Source organism: Rhipicephalus microplus, chromosome 8 (genome assembly GCF_043290135.1).
Source record: "Rhipicephalus microplus isolate Deutch F79 chromosome 8, USDA_Rmic, whole genome shotgun sequence".
Taxonomy (NCBI): Eukaryota; Metazoa; Arthropoda; class Arachnida; order Ixodida; family Ixodidae; genus Rhipicephalus; species Rhipicephalus microplus.
The window spans coordinates 68,486,552-68,504,225 of NC_134707.1; the positions used below are offsets into that span (position 1 = coordinate 68,486,552).

Here is a 17,674-nt window from a genome sequence, read left to right on the forward strand (position 1 = left end):
AGTCCTCGACTTCCTGCTAATCAGTGCCGCTGAAGATTACTGGGTCTCGTTCTCTCGGGACACCGGGACAGCGGGCAGGTGGGGATGTAGGAATGGTCTGCTGTGCAACGTCGGTGGACATCGTTGACAGCTAAGGTAGAGTTCGGTTGCGGAGCTCCAGGATAGGAAATGGATCCAGCACTCTGCACCACTTGTTAGTACGCCTTTAGCAGTGAGCTGAATACACTCTTATTGGGGGAAACGCAGAGGTAAAGCCGACCAGCTGTCAAGTGGAGTGTGCGCGAGCAGCAACAACACCCTTCCTTCTCTTCTTTCACTGGTGCTCCTGCCTGTGCCATATATCAATGCTACAATATAAATCGATTGTTTCATGCATATGCCCGACTTCTTTACAAGTGAAGATTCCATGCTCTACTAACCGTTTTGCAGGATCAACTTCCCTTTATGCCCAAAAACCACTTCCACCAAAGCCTCATCGTCGATCGAGTATATCGGAGGTGCGAAGCCGTGAGTACTGCGCTCAATAAATATTATGCTATATTTCAACGAAAAAACTCAAACCTTAACAAGGTTCTAATTTGTAATGTAGCGCATAAAAGACATTACGGGCAGACAAAGCCATACACCACAAGCGCTACTATCGAATTCTTGAATTGTAGCAAGCACCAGCTATCCGAAAACGTCCTTTCCTAGTGATCATAATCATCAACAGCCTGACTACGTCCACTGCAGTACAAAGGTGTCTCCCATGTTCTGCCAGTTAACCCAGTCCTGTGCTTGCTGCTGCCAATTTCACCCGCAAATTTCTTAATCTCATCTGCCCACCTGACCTTCTGTCTCCCTTTCCTTGTAAGTTAACTAGATTGATTTGCATGTAATAAATGTACTTGACCACGGTTATGCACCCCTTATCGGTTTTGTGGTAAAAGACTTGCTGCCTCCAAAACCGCGCTGAAAAAGAGATAACTCGAGGTTTTGCAATTCTTTCAGCAGCGCAATATTCTAGTGCATACGTATATTTCTTCCCGTTATCACTGAATATAGTGACTGTTCTCTGGTTTACTAAGGCCTTGATAATACATGTGATAATGTAGAAACATTCTTTTTTTTTCAGGTTATGGGCTACTCAAAAAGTCTCTATCATTGCCTTCGCGACCATGACGGGTGGAGTAGGACAGTTCACGAGTGCTGCACTGAATGTAAGTTAAAGCGCTGGTTAACAGGACAGCCACAGAGAGAATTACATTTGGTTAACGCCAGATGAGTCACCGTGGAAGTATCAGTGCAGCGGAATCAATAAAAAAGTGCAACATTGCAAAGTGTTTCAATGTTTAGTAAGAGGCCATGTTCAGACATTTTCTCAGCTCACGCTGTTTGCCTCTTTAACAGGCAATACATGTTTACCGAGAAATCAGCGCGAAATTCATGAAACAATTTTGACAAGAATCGTCACCTTGTGAACGACTAGAGTCGGGGGACTCAAAAAGATACTAACAGAGTTCTGTTTTAGTTCCGTGAGCTTATTTCGCTCAATGCAGCAAGTTTGTTTTTTTTTCAACATAATTCATATCAAGGTACAGTACGAATAAAGACAGGTTAACCGCTTGTCACTGTTATTACCACCCAAGGTTTAACAGAGTTTTGAAATTCATCAGAAATTCCATAGTAAAAAGTGGAAACACTGAATGGCAAGAAAGGAAAAAAAGATGACATTGTACTACCAGCAAACATCTACGAAACACGTGAACAAAAGTTCAGTCATAATTTTTCTGTTGTGCATACAAATGTTGTAAACCACAATGAGTGAAATAATGTGAAAACATGCAGTACAACAAACATATTTTGACAGGATGCGTAACCCCCCAGGGGCTTCTGCGCAAGCAGGCGTTTCGTGTGTAGCGACACCACGGACACGAGCTAACGCGGGGGGGTGGGTTTCGACCCCCTCCCACGCCTAGTCGTGCGTGGCTTTGCCGTGTCCGGGAAAAAATAGGATCCGGGGGGTTGAGCGGACGCCGGGTGATTGGCCCTTCAAGGCCCCCCGGCAGAAGCAACAGACCCCTTCGGCCTCGGCTTCACGTAGACGGCGCCCCTGAACTGACCCTGGACTGCGGGTGATTCGGCAGTCGCCTTTTCCTATCCCTTGCTCTCTCTCTACATCTTCGTCTTTGCCATCACTTTTTACCTTTCCTGTCTGCTTGTTTCTTCCTTTTACTTCCAATTTTTCTGGCGGGGAGGGCTTTTTGTGTTGGAAATAAACCCAAAATAAAAAAACCCTGTGCAAATAGCCTACCTTGGCCTAGGCGCATTGGGTTATAGCGGCGTTGTACGGCTAGCGTCGGCAACTTGTAGCGTCCCCTCGTTGCGCTCCATGGTGGGTGGTCGCAAACGCTGCTGAATAAAATTAAAACCGGCATGCATAATGCATTACCGTCACTTACTGATCGTACCAACTTGAAGCGGGTACGCACTGATGACATAAACGTTTTCAACAGGCCAACAGAAACATTTCCTCACTTTCATGTTATCCACTGTAAAAAACTGGAAAGCAAGCCAGGACCATCTCTTCCTTCGTAGTTGCTAGATGTCTCACCGAAGCTCTTGGTACTGGATACAAGGTAACGAAAATGGCCAGCGGAGACCTTCTCCTCGAAATCCATCACAAAGAACAATTCGATAAGCTCTCAGATTTCGGTGGCATACCAATAATCGTAACACGACACGGATCAACGAACAAAACCCGTGGAGTGGTATCTGTCATGGACTTACTTGACCTGACCGAGACTCAACTTTTGGGAGGGATGAAAGAGCCAAAATGTGACTGATGTACAGAGAATTATCATCAGAAGAGACAAAAAGAAAACACCAACGAAACACTCAATACTCACGTTTGCTTCAGGTAAATTACCAGAAACAATTCAAGCAGGGTACACGAAAACTTCAATCAGGCCATACATACCAAACCACGGTCGTTGCTTCGAATGTCAGAGGTATGGCTATGGCTTTAAAAGCTGTCGTTGTCGCCAGACCTGTGCACAATGTGCAGTCCTGGGCCACGTGTCTGAGAACTGCAAAGAGCAGCCGCACCGTGTATACTGTGAAGGAAGCCATGCGGCATATTCAGGTTCCTGTTTATACTGGAAGAAAGAAAAGGTGATAATAAGGGTGAAAGTAAAAGAACACTTTTTTTCAAGGAAGCAAGGAAAAGAGTCTCGCCATTTTGTAGCCCAACGTATGCTGATGCTGCGCGTAAGGGGGCACCGCCGCACCAGCCCTCGCCACTCCCTCGGCCTGCATATATTGAGCCGGAGGTTGTGGCACCTGCCCCCAAGGCGGGTGTAGTCCAGACTACTCCGCCTACTCCCGAAAAGAGACCGGAGACCCCAGGGTCCTCAGGAATCAAGGCCTCGCCTCCCCAGACTAGACCCAAACTTCTAACAACCAGCTCGCATGTGCGGGCATCTAGTGCCTCTGAGGAGGCAATGGATACGTCAGTAATCTTGGTGCCGAAAGAGCGGCGTGGATCCTTAGAACCTGTCAAGAAAACAAAAAAAAACAAATAATAGGGCCTGGTGATGGCCCTGTTACTTGAACTCAAACTCCCATCCTAAACGGAAACTCGCTCCTCGTACACACAGCACTACTTTACCTTCACCATGAACACTCAAATTATACAATAGAATGTGAGAGGCGTTCTCAGGAACCTTGACGACATCCAAGAACTTTTACACGAACACTCGCCAAAAGTGCTGTGTGTACAAGAAACACACCTAAATGCAAAACACACCAATTTTTTATGTAAATACGCTATTTTCCGAAAAGACCGTGATGATGCCGTGACGTCATCCGGAGGTGTTGCCATCATAGTGGATCAAGAGATTGCATGCACACACTTTCAACTCCAAACATCTCTTGAGGCAGTGGCTGTTCGAGCTGTGCTTTTCGACAAACTCGTAACAATTTGCACTCTTTACGTACCTCCAAGCTATCACCTACAAAAACATGAATTCCAGTCCTTAATCGATGAACTTCCCGAACCTCTTGTTCTCCTTGAAGACTTGAATGTCCATGGCGGGCTATGGGGTGACTTTCGTTGGGACGCCCGAGGTCGACTGATTGAACAGTTTCTTCCCTCTTATAGTGCGTGTCTTCTGAATCGAAAAGAACCAACTTATTATAAACTCGCTAACAATACTTATTCCTCAGTAGACCTAAGCATAGTACCTCCATCGCTTGTGCCTCTACTCCACTTGAAAGTCATCACTAATTCCTACGGAAGTGACGACTTTCCTGTAGTTTTAGCACACCCACAACAACTGAATGCCCGCTACAGGTTCACTAATGACTATTAAGCAAATTCAATTGGGAACAGTTTTATACCATCACTCATTTAGGTTGGCGCGACATATGTACTTTAAGCATTGATGCTGCTGTCAACTACTTCACTTAATTCTTGATTGATGCAGCAACAAAATGCATCCCACAAACGAATGAACACCCTGGAAAACGACGTGTGCAATGGTGGAACTGAGTGCCAAAATGCACGCAAGCAGCAAAACAAAGCATTGATGTTGCTTCGGAACTCACCGACAGCCGAAAATCTTGAAATCATTAAGAAATTGAAGTCTTAGGCGAGATGAACGCGTCGCCTGGCCAGAAGATAAAGTTGGCCTAAGTTTATATTAGGGATAAATTTATATACATGGGAGGCTAAAGTTAGGAACATGGTTGGTAGGGTAGCAGGAAGACAAGCACACACACTCCAACTCGTAAACACACAGGACGACACCTTGGAAGATCAGGCGAACTTCCTCAGTGCACACTTCGCACGGGTGTCCAGCTCGTCGCACTATATTGACGCTTTCCAAAAATACATAACAAAATTAGAAAAGTAAAAACTCGAACACAAGTGTACAACATACGAAACGTACAACCAAGCTTGCAGCTTGCCTGAGCTGCAAACAACACTGAACTCCTGCAGTGACTCCACTCCAGGTTCTGACCGTGTGGTGTACAAAATGTTAAAAAACCTACCAATTGAAACCCAAAAAACCTTACTTTGCTTGTACAATACTATCTGGTTTTCTGGCACTATCCCTACTTCCTGGAAATAAGCTATTGTCATTCACATTTTTAAACAGGGCAAGGACCCTTCTTCAGTTTCGAGCTATAGGCTAATTGCACTTACAAGCTGCCTGTGCAAATGTATATTTATTTTTATTTATTTATTTACACTCGTACCCACAGCACCATTTAGGCATTACAGTGGGTGGGGGGGGGTTACACAGAGAATTTATAAATCATACATTTCAAGAACATTGGTTGTAAAAACTAAGAAGAAATAGCGGCATACGTTGTTGTCAATACACATGAATTACATAAAGATCAGCTAACCCAGCCGAAGAGAGAAAAATGATCAACTGCCGACTTGTACATTTCTTTGAAACAAACAATTTGCTCGACCCATTTCAGTGCGGGTTTCGTGTGGGTAGATCGACCACAGAGCACCTTTTTCGTATCGAGGAACAGATCAGAGACACTTTCGTCCATAAACAATATATTGTGTCTGTGTTTCTCGATATCAAAAAGGCTTACAATACAACATGGCGCTTTGGAATATTACGAGACCTGTCCCATCTTTGCGTGCGCGGAAGAATGTTTAACATGATCGAAGGTTACTTGTCAAATCGGACATTCCGAGTTCAAGTAGGCAGCATTCTTTCCCAAAGATTTGTCCAAGAAACAGGCGTGCCGCAAGGTGGTGTACTTATTTGCACACTTTTTCTCATCGAAATGAATTCTTTGCGCTTGTTCATCCCACGCAATATGTTTTCTTTTACATAAGTCGATGACGTCTAGCTTGGCTTTAGAATTTGCAATCTGGCCTTGTGTGAGCGCCAAGTTCAGCTTGGTTCGAACAAAGTCTCCATTTGGGCTGAAGAAAACAGGTTCCGGTTAAATGCACAGAATAGCACGTCTGTCTTGTTTTCCAGAAAGAGAGGCATTAATTCGGAACATGATATTCAACTGCATGGGCAACGCCTTTCTGCTAACACCAAACACAAGTTTTTAGGCCTCATCTTGGACACCAAGCTAATCTGCATACCACACATTAGGTATTTAAAAAACAAGTGCATAAAAGGCATGATCGTTCTGAAAGCGTTGTCACGCTCTGCGTTGGGAATTGACAAGAATTGCTTATTGAATTTGTATAGAAGTCTCATACGTAGCCGCCTAGACTATGGGGCAATAGTATATCAGTCTGCGACACCGAGTGCCTTTAAAATGCTTGATCCTGTTCATCATCTAGGCATCCGACCCTCTACAGGTGCTGTTTGCACTAGCCCTGTAGAGAGCCTGTACGTGGAATCGAACAAATGGTCGCTTCACTTACAGAGATGTTATATGTCTTTTAAATAATATCTTAATGTAAATACAGACAACAATCACCCATCATATCCAAAATTATTGACATGTCAAGCCTTCCTGTGTTTGAAAAACGGTCTTCTATGAGACAGCCCTACTCACTCCGTGTGAAGGGCCTAGCGAAGGAAACCGGTGTGACACTTGAACACCGTTTGATGTCCCCCGAATTATACCTGTCACCGTAGCAATGGCAGAAAATACATTGTGACGTGTCTTTCTTGGAGGTTACGAAGCATACACCAATTGCACACGTACAGATATGCTTCCTGGAACTACAACAGAAATACACATGTCCTGAGTTCTTCACGGATACTTCCAAGTCCGACACCTCTGCCTCGTATGCAGCCGTCGGCCCATCCTTTTTGGAAACCGACGTTCTGCACTCTTATTCAAGCATTTTCACCGGTGAAGCTTATGCGATACTCGCGGCCGTCAAACATAATAAACAAATAAAACTACAGAAGGCAATATTATATACAGATTCCTTCAGCGTTGTAAAAGCTCTGAAAACTGTTATAAAGCGCAATACCCCCGTCGTTGACTTGCTCTAATCGCTCTTATGCATCATCTACTCATCTAAGCAGTATGTTTTAGTCTGTTTGGTGCCAGGACACCACGATATTCAAGGCAACGTTGTGGTGGACCAGCCAGCTGAATCTGCCAACAAAACCGGTTCTAATACATAAATACCATTTTCTGCACTCGACTTAAAACCTTTTTTAAAACGAAAGCTCAGACGCTATTGGCAGATCTCAAGAGACACACACACACAGATAATGAATTGCATGTCATCAAGCCGAAATTTGGTCATTGGCCGCCAGTATCAAAGTCACGCCACACAGACGTAATCCTTACAAGGTTAAGAACAGGACACACACATACAACACATTCATTTCTTTTGTCTGGGGGCGATCCACCTTTGTGCGATAGATGTGGAGAAGCACTCACTGTACCTTACATTTTAATCCAGTGTAAAGAATTAAACACGCTGAGAAGACAACACTTTCCGTTACCGTACCGACAACAGATACCACTTCATCCTGCAATGTTCATCGGTAGGGAACTACTTTTTAGTCATAAATCATTGTTAGCGTTTTTAAAAGAAATTCGTACTTTTCGTATCATCTACCCTGGCATTCCGTAGCACGACCTCTCCATAGAGGTCTCCGCTGCGGTGGCTACGCTCAACAAAGCACTTGCCTCACGGCCTTTGGACGCAAGGGTGTGAACGAGTGCGGCACTTGTGCTAATGTCATACGTCCACCATCGTTGCCACTTTTCACGTTTATTATCCTCACGCATACCCCTGTGACACATGCCCATCATGTGGACACACAGCGACACTCGCACACATGCTCTGGGAGTGTAGAACAACTCCTCCCGACTTTACCTCAAGCCGGTGGGAGAGGTCCCTCAGGAGCTCACTTCTCGCCGACCATCAATGGGCCATCCAGCAGGCCCACGAAGTGGCCGCCATGTACTCCCTATTGGTCCCTACGTGGGAGACGCCCGCTACGCGCTAAGCGCGTCCTGTAGGACTGAAATAAAGTTTTTTCATTCCATTCAATTCCACAATAGTTTTTATTACAACACTTTTGTCGTCTATTAACACACGATCCATGGCATGGTCAGGATTTTATTACTTCAATTTTTTACACGCCTTATCGCAAGAAATATTACGGCCCTTAAACAGCTGCTTATCACAATAATTGTTCATATCTCTAGTAGGATGAACTGGCGCTCTTTGGCCATGAAATGGCCCTTGCGCCACAAAAGACCCATCATCATCATCACCGGATGCCTAAACAGTGAGGCTGAAAGAGCTTGATTCACATTACATAGAGCTTGAGCATGTTATTAAAGAAAGGCAGGTATCAGGTATTTAGGCATGTCAGTTTCGTATTTTCTCACTGGTGTAGAACCTCGAATTCGTTAAATCGTATACTATGTTTCTTGCGGCTAGACTAGTATAAAGGTGGGAAAAGTAGATATGCTTTCCGAATTATGTTATGTTTCAACAAATAGCTTGGATGTCGTACAACTGCTCAGCTTTTCTTGTCTCAAATGTGACAAGAGCATTGCTGTGTGATCAAGTACCTAAGGGTTCCAAGTGCCGGATAGCTTGTTTTTAAGGGTAGTCAACCTACGCAAGTTTGCTTTGTTTGTGGTACCAGGCTGCCTTATTGTTGAGGATGTACAAATGAATAATACAGCCAACGTTTAGCCAAGTCGAAACCAAACACCTTGTTTTAGAACCTCGTTTTAGTAAGCAACAAAGCAGAGGAGATAACACAATAAAGGATTTCACCTGTTGGAGCGAGCACGAGGAACATCCAGACCTGACAGCGTTCAGTTTTCGAACTGATTTTTTATTATAGCGCTGCACCCGCCGTGCGCCCAATGCCAACTTCTTTTTCCTTGACGAGCAGCGCATTCTAAGGCTACAGCGTCCCCCCCCCCCCGTAGAGCGAGAGCCGTAGGAGTCACTAGGGGAGTCGCCCAGTGGACATGCTTGAATGTGGGCATCCAGACTGAAGATTGAAACCCCGCGGCCACGAGAGCGGGGATATACGCAGGTTTCAGTCGATCAGCCACCACGACGTCTTCACGGCCATTGATGTCCAGAGTGTACGTCTTAGGTGTACAATATAGTACGCGGGATGGGCCATCATAGGCTGGTGTGAGTGGTGGCCGTACTTCATCACGCCGAACAAAGACGTGACTGCAGTCATGCAGATCCTGGCAGACGAAGACAGACTGGGGGTGTCGGTCGGCAGGAATCACAGGAGCAAGGTCCCGAAACGCGTGCGCCGCGCTCGAATGTACATGGAAGCATCGTGAGTTGAAGGTGGTGATGATGGCTCGAAGAATTCTCCTGGAAGACGCTGGAAAATGTATAGGCTAGTTCAGCTGTTGAGCAGCCGAGATCCACTTTCAATGCTGATCGGATGTCCAGAAGTACGAAGGGGAGCTGGTCTAGCCAAAGTTCCTTTGGCTGGTGAGCAGGGAGGGCAGCTTTCAGTTGTCAATGAAGCCGTTCGACCATGCTATTGGCGGAAGGATGGTAGGCAGTTGTGTGGATGTGTCAAATGTCTAGAATATTGGCAAGTGCGGTGAAAATTGCCGATTGAAATAGACGACCTCGATCAGTGGTGACGACAGAAGGGCATTCAAAGCGTAATACCCAGCCGTTTTTGAAAGCCTTGGCTTCACAAACCTGTTGATGCTGTAATGTTGGAAATTGGAAACGCTTTCGGCCACCTGGTGAAGTGATCCACACATGTTAGCAGGTAACAGGCTCCTTGCGATGACGGAAGAGGGCCGACAATGTTGAGATGGACGTGAGAAAACCTTGCGTCTGGAGGCCGAAAGGAGATTTTGCCGTGACTGTGTCACGGTGAACTTTCACCTGCTGGCACTCAAGGCAGGTTCGTGCAAAGCGTCGGACATCAGCATTGCTGCTTGGTCAAAGGAAACGATATTTGACTAGCTTCTGGGTCGCACGAATACCAGGATGGCTCATGTTGTGCAATCGATCGAAAATTCCGCGACGAAAATCTGAAGGCACGAAGGGCCGAGGGACACTAGTAGACATTTCGCACGTTATTATTGAGGTAGAAAATGGAAGCGGGCACTCAGTGAACGATAGAGACGTGGATGAAAAACGAAGATGATGCAGCTCAGGATCGTTGCTTTGGGCAGCTGCTAGCTCTTCCATGTCTAGTGGTGGCTGGGACGACAAGGCATCGATGCGGAATAGTGCATCAGCAGCAGCATTTTCTGCCCAGGTACGTGTCTGAGATCCACAGTAAACTCAGAAATAAAGCATAGTTGACGGTCTTCCCGTGCAGTATATTTGCTGTGATTACGATGGAATGCAAACGTCAAGGGCTTGTGGTCTGTAACGACGTAAAAGTCCGTGCCCTCCAATAAATGACGAAGATATTAGATGGCGAGGTATATCGCAAGGAGTTCTCTCGCAAATTTACTGTATTTTGCTTCCGGTGGCTTGAGTTTTTGCGAGAAAAAACCAAGAGGCTGCGAAGCGGACAAATGCTGCTCGAGAACGGCGCCAACTGCCACGGAACTGCCAACGGCGCCAACTGCCACCGAATGGGGTGGTGATGGATATCTCCGGAATGTCGGCGGGTTCTACAGTAATCTGATGGCAAGCCTTCATTAGGTCAATCTTAGAGAAGATTGTGCACCCAGCCAAATTTGACGTGAAAGCTTGTATGTGAGGAATTGGATAGTGGTCTGGTAACGTGTGGGCATTCAGAGCACGGTAGTCCCCACATGGTTGCCAGTCACCAGGATGTTTCTTCGGCACCATGCTGAGTGGCAACGTCCAGTTGCTGGAGGAAGACCGCACATTGCCGAGTTCAAGCATGTGCTCAAATTCACGGTGGGAGATGGCGAGGCGTTCTTTAGATAGTCGACGGGGTCGTGTAAAAACGAGAGGTCCAGTGGTCACGATGTGGTGAGTGAAGGAATGCTTCACCGGTGACTCTCTGGTGTGCAGCTTTGTGATGCTGGGAAAGTCGGCGAGTATTTTTGCATACGGCGAAGCAGGTGTGAGAGCACGCAGTCCCGTTGGCGAGGAAGTACATAGTACACTGTTGATGGAGAGTTGGGTGTTCAGATCAATGAGGTGATGAGCATGCATGTCCACAGCAAGGTTGAAAAAACTGTAGAAGTCGGCTTCAAGAACAACTTGCGAGATGTCTGCAACAATGAAAATCCAGTGGAACGTACGGCATAGTCCAAGGTCAAGTGTAATAGAGCGTTGGCCATATGTGCGAAAGGCGGAATTGTTGATCGCTCGGAGTGGGCAGGTCTGTTCGCTGCGAAGGCGATCTGCACACGTGGCCGGAATGACGCTAACTTGGGCTCCTGTGTCGACTAGGAAGCGATCGCCAGTGATCTTATCAGAAATATAGAAAAGGCGGCATGATTTTTGACCAGTACCACTTGCGGCCGTAAGTGCCCGGTCGTCGCATTTCCCGACCAGGAGGACGGGCGAGTGTGGTTGCGATCAGAAACACCGAATCGACGTTAGTAGAAGCACCCGGTTGAGGATGAGATGTCCCTTGGCGCGATGATTGGCCGAAGTTCCGGAAAACGTGGGGGCGTCTAGGAGCGACTGTGTATTTGAAACCTGGATGACAATCGACGATGCACAGGTACAAAGTCAATGAGGTGCCTGACAAGGGCGTCCAAATGGTTCTTTATGCTCGCGAGTGCCGGGTCTGCAGCGGTGGCCGATGCTGGTGTGGTAATGGCGTCGAGGCTATGTGCCCGCGGGTAGTCGGCCACTCGGTCAGCCATTTCAGCCAGTGTGTCCACTGGGACATCCCCTGCAGCTACGAGGACCGGTACAATGGTCCGTAGTAAGCGCTGGAGGAACAACTCACGTAACAGCTTCTCCTCTTGGAAGGTGGAGGGTTCGCCAAGGAGCTGGCGCATGCATCGCAGGAGCTGTAATGAGCGACGGTCACCGAGCTCTGTAACCACGCTGAGCTGTTGGACTCTGCTGCGTTCGGACTCAGACTTGCGGGAAATGATAGCTGCCTTCAACGTGTCGTAGAGATGGCTTAGGTGCGGCGACGCTAAAATATCAGCTAATTCATCGGCTACGTCCTGAGGTAAGCAGGACACCAGATGGCAGTGCCTGGTCTGTTGGCTGGTGATTTTCCGTAGACGGAAGTGCGCCTCGACTTGCAGAAACCATGTGCTGGGGCTTTTGAACCAAAATGGTGGCAGGTTGACATCTTGAATCGCAGCGACTACAGCACTGCTAGGTCTGGCGTCTGCTTGGGCATGAGGACTGGTAGGATTGGTGGCAGAGCCGGCAGGATTAATTCGGAATAATCGGGGCTGTGTGTTTTTCATTGGGTCACCATTAACTGTCGCGGCTAACACGAGGAAGATCCAGCTTTGACAGCGTTCAGTTTTCGAACTGATTTTTTATTTTCGTGCTGTACCCGCCGCGCGCCCAATGCCAACTTCTTTTTCCTGAAAAAGCGCCGCATTCTGAGGTGCTACACACCTATTAAAGCATGCTTGACATGTACATGTCGGTTTTGCCTCTTTTTGGCTTCATTTCAAAGTTGTGTTTGTGTGACCCGAGCTGCTGTCTCCTAATGTCAAGATAAAGAATGTCAAAAGGCCCCTAAATCAAACCGACTTTCAAAGCAAAACAGCACTTTTTTTCGCCTTCACAGCCCTTCCTAGAAGTACCACTTCCATATCGCCCCTTATTTCATTAATAATTAGGCGGAATATTAGAGCGAGAATCAGGCAAGTCAGCATTTCACGTTTTTGACTATAACCTGCTACCCTTTTTTGCTCAGAATAACTATGCGAGACAAGGCAGAATGGGCATGCGACTGAATGACAAAACAGGACAGAAAATGATGTACAAGAGCATATTTTTGTCTAGCCCAAATTGGAGAGATTATTTTCTGCTCATGTCACACTAATGAACTGCCGATGTCACGAATAGTGACGCAAGGACTGGGAACGCCGTCATAAAGTTAAACGGTCGTTCTTCGTAATTTCGAACGATGTCAAGGGTCAGTTTTAGAGTTTAACCCGCATCATATGAAGGTATTGGTCTACGGGTGCACCCACGCAACCCCAACTCTGCTGAAAAAAAAAACTGAATAATATTTGCATAGCTCGCTTTTTTTCACAGCTTAGGGCATGAATTAAAGGAGCTTTCCCAACATCAGCTATACTCCGCTGAGGTTATGAAGTCTCCCGAACTTCATGTCCTTAACATCAAGAGACCACTAGTGCGGAAGAGCCTGGTGTTCTCTTGTAACATTCGCAAAATTTAGTCATCCGTGCTTCAGCCAGTGCCATGGCTGCTGCCCAAAGTAGAAAAAAATATGTGCGTGTCAAAAGTACAAGACGCGGTTCCTTCAAAAAGAGTGCCCCCACTGCTGTCTTCTCCCGTGAAACTTTTGTTTCAAAAAAATACCTTGTGAAAACCAGACATTGCAGCTAGTGGTGATGTACAGTGTGCTCCGTCTAATTCTGGTGACCCCACATCAAGTACCTTTCAATAATTTCACTTCTGGCCTTTGCGGTCTCCGTGACAGTTCCCGAAAACGTGGAGCACAACAGGTTGCTTATGAGACTAGAGTTACAGAAAGTACGTAGATGAGCCGCAATAGCCAACATTGCTGTTGAGGTATCTATGAGGAGCTTATACATTCCTTAGTAGAAGCTGCCTAGTAGTAACACGTTAATACTTAGCAAAGTAGAATGCTGCAGTGGGAGACAAAAAAAGCAATAGAATAGTTTTTCTGCTTCAAACGAAAATGCCAAACATCTACCAATGATTGCCAGCGACTTTATGTTGTTATTTCACTCACTAACTAGCCGCTACTTGATTGCTGAGTGAAACATTTCTCGTGACTAGCTATTATGCGACGATGCGTGGGTTTAGTCACGCGATGAAACAATACTTGATTTTAGATAGGTGACTGGTTGTTACGCGTCGCAACGTGCAATACGTACTCGCAGGTTACTTGACACTGCTGAAAACATAGATGTATGACTATATGTCCCGATATTCCACTTTTCAAGCATGACTTTTCAATTGCTACAGAAATATATGGCAACACAATACGCGAACAAAACTGCAATGCATATGTGAGGTTGCCTTAATTATTATTTTAATGATACAATAAAATTTCCTCCTTAATTCATAACAATGAACATCCCTATATTCTGACGTATTAGTATGATATTTCATAACGATTCTAATAATTTTGTAACCTTCTTTATCTTTGCAGGAGCATTATTCGTGACTATCAATTACGTACAAACATGTAGTGTTTTGTCAGTTTCAAGAAGGATTCGCTTTTTGTTCAATAAAGTGAGTTGTGAAACGGTAATATGTGATGTATTTTACTTCAGCTGTCTTTACTTTTGTGCTGCCAATTTGAAAAATTACAAGGGCAAGCCTCGAATGACTTCACACAAGCTTAATTGATTGTATTCTGATTGAATGTATTTGTTAACTTGACCTTACTAATCGAAGTATCCACTCTGGCCTATGCATGCCTTGCCACTTGTATGTGATTTTTTAGACAGCATACACGCCACAAGGTACACCCATGCTTTTTTCCACACTGGACCAACGTTTCTAGAGTTGTGATACACGGCCAACGGCCACACAACTGTAGCAAAATTGAACACAACAATAGTGTCCTCAACCTATTGGTCAACTTATTTGCGTCGCACTGTTTGAGCCAATCACTTCTGTTCAGTTTATATAGAACAGTGCGGAGGTGATGACTCTTGTTTGGGTATGTCGGGCAGTAACAGAAAGGTGCTCGATAGTCTCATCGATGGCGCAGTCGTTGCAGTGCACCTTGCCGGCCATCTCAATCTCATTATAGTAGGTGCTGGTCAAAGCTGTACCCAGACGCACACGGCTTAACAATCTACCTACCACCGGGGTGATACCTAGGGGTAGCCGCAGTCGAAGAGACGAATCAATATAATACAGTTGATGGTGTGCAAACGTCAGACCTGTAAAGATCTGTGGAGTGACATGTTCCAAAACACCTAGTGCAGGGTCACCTACCGGGCTCAGCCTTGATTAACTCCTTCTCCTTTCTTCTTATTCGCTTTCTTTTTCCTCATATCGAATAAGTTTGTGCATAAGTGGTAAAATCTATGGCGCTTCATTCACCGACGATACTGTTTTCGTCGATTTCTTCAATTTCTTATGAGACTTTATGCTACGTCACCGTCAGACAGTAAGCGCAATTAGCTGAACGTAGAGACTCCACTCCGTAGTTTTTATTTCCTAAATGTCAGGAGCACTGACCACACGAAAGCAGGTTCAAACCTGCTCTGTTAACGAGATAGTACAAGCGCATACGTACTTAACATATTCTTTGCGGGAACGTGGGCGACACGCACGTGCAGAAGATTCCTTCCAGTATTCATTTTCCGCCACGGTGGAGCAGTGGTTAAGGTGCTCGGCTGCTGACACGAAGGTGGCGAGCTTCATCCTGCCCCACCAAAGCAATGCGCCAGACGCATTGTTCTAATTTGTAGGATGTTGCTGCTGAAGATATATATATATATATACGCAATAAGCTAGTACGAGAAGGGAAGCAATTCCTTTAAAGCTTTACGTTTTGGCCGTAAATCTGTAAAGGCTAATTGCTTCTTACTTTCTCGTAAGTGTATCAGCTGCTTTTCATAGACGTATGGATCCCCCTAGAGCTTCCCTCCATATATATATATATATATATATATATATATATATATTTTTTTTCGCGAGCAAAAACAAGACTTGCAGCCAGGAGATCACCCGAACCAGAGCAACGAAAATGTTCTCTTCTTCTTCGTAGCCCAAAACGGGTATGAGCCACAGCGGCTCGTTCATCAATGGTGGCATTACCCCCTCTCCCAAGAAGCATCGTCTCAATGCTGTACATGAAGGCAAAAAAAAGAAAATGAGATGAAAATTACCATTCAAGCAAAATGAATGGCGTAAGGCGGAACAAAATGGTTGTGGAGCCAAGAGTTAAATGAGAAATAAGCAAAATGGGAAAAAATGTAAGGGAGAGACGAATAAAGTCAGTCACTCACTGGCGATTCACAGCACGAAAAGTATGGTTTCAGCCGTAAAACGTGAATGACTTCAGTTCGCGGGGTGAAACGGGAACATCTCGAAGTGCCTTCTGGGAGAACCTCGTGTGTGACGTCGCTGAGACGTCGTACGAACTTGTAAGGGCCGAAGAAGTGGCGTAGAAGCTTTTCTGAACGGCCACGTTGTCGGATAGGGGTCCGCACCCAGACTTCATTACCGGGCTTGAGAATAACTTCACGGTGACGAAGATTGTAGCGGAGTGCGTCTGCGGTTTGGTGATGTTGAATACGGTGACGAGCAATTTGACGGGCCTCTTCTGCACACTGCGCGAATTTGGCGGCATCGGTGCGGTTACTATATATATATTATATATATATATATATATATATATATATATATATATATATATATAGATATATATATATATATATCAACGTTTCGTACGTTAGGCGTCTTCTTTCACAACTGCTACCGGAATAATTGAACTGGACAGTCCCTCGGACGATCCATCTGCGCGCACATTGCACCCGGAAGACCATGGTCCTCCATCCACTCGCGGAACCTGTCAACAGACCTTAGTTCTTCCTTTGTGTCACAGATTTTGAGGACTCCTTTCCAGTCTTCAAGGGTCCCGCCCATGGCAGTTGCATTTTGATGCAGGTGGAATGGCAGAAGCCTGTGTGCTGTGCGAAGTCAGTGCATGTCAAGGAACATCAGATGGTTGAAATTCTCAGGTTCCTTCTCTTCGGCGTGCATCATATTCATATCGTAGTATTGAGATATAATAGCGGTGTCGCGCGGGCATTTTTAATCGCGATTTGTGTCAATCCGTATTAACCACAATCCGGAGGTGGTGCTACAGGGTAACTTTTATTGATGATCAGGCATGATCGGGATCAAGACTATCGCGATCTGCGCATCGCGATCTGGCTTAGACATTGCGATTTTGTGTCGTCTGCACTGCTGGGCTGAGCTTGTTGAAAAAAAAAGAAACAAGAAATTTGAGCATACTTCAATAAAACATCATAACAGAGCTAAATGCTTATAAAAATCACATTCTAAACAATTAGATTAGAAAAAAAGACCTGAAATATGGCATGTGTTATTATTCGTGTCCACCGCATGTAGTCATGGCAGAAGCAGACGATAAGCAGACGACTGTTTACTTCTTTGCTCAGTTCAACTCTTGCACCATCAGAGCAGTTGGAGCACATTGAAGCAAACTGGATACGAGTGTCGCAAGCCTTTCAACTATGTCACAACGTACGCGCACTTCGTGGTCGAATGAAAAGACCTTTACAGTAACTGAGTGCTGGCAGGAGCGACTTAAAGAATTTAGGTGCAAAAAGTGAAACTGTGGCGCGTACAACGAGATTGACGCTTCACTGCTACTGGACGGCTACGAGCGGTAGTCATCAGATATAAAAGTTAAGTTTAAAGAATTTACAAAGCAGTATGCAGGCGAGTACAAGGAAAACTCTACGGAATGATTGATTTATCAAATTGATCTTTTAGTGGCACGCAAAAGTTTGGACGTTCGAGTGCTTCCTGCACGAATAACAATGCTGATAAAAAGGGCTCTATAGAAATATTTTACCCACACGTTTGTTAATGACATGTTTCGCG

The 17,674-nt window shown here is 45.5% G+C and overlaps 1 protein-coding gene across 7 annotated transcripts in view; it reads left to right on the forward strand.

The window, feature by feature from the left end:
• LOC119165863 (uncharacterized) overlaps positions 1–14,333 on the forward strand; it is a 91,024-nt gene extending 76,691 nt beyond the window's left edge. For 5 of the 7 annotated variants that reach the window (XM_037417888.2, XM_075870570.1, XM_075870574.1 and 2 more), the window contains 2 exons: positions 430–507; positions 1,115–1,319. In XM_037417888.2, the coding sequence (XP_037273785.2) occupies positions 430–507; positions 1,115–1,264 (228 nt within the window). In that variant the 3' untranslated portion in view covers positions 1,265–1,319. Of the gene's footprint in view, positions 1–429; positions 508–1,114; positions 1,320–14,231 lie in introns of those variants that run through there. The other 2 variants (XM_075870576.1, XM_075870575.1) reach the window with 2 other exon arrangements.
• The last annotated feature ends 3,341 nt before the right edge of the window (positions 14,334–17,674 follow it).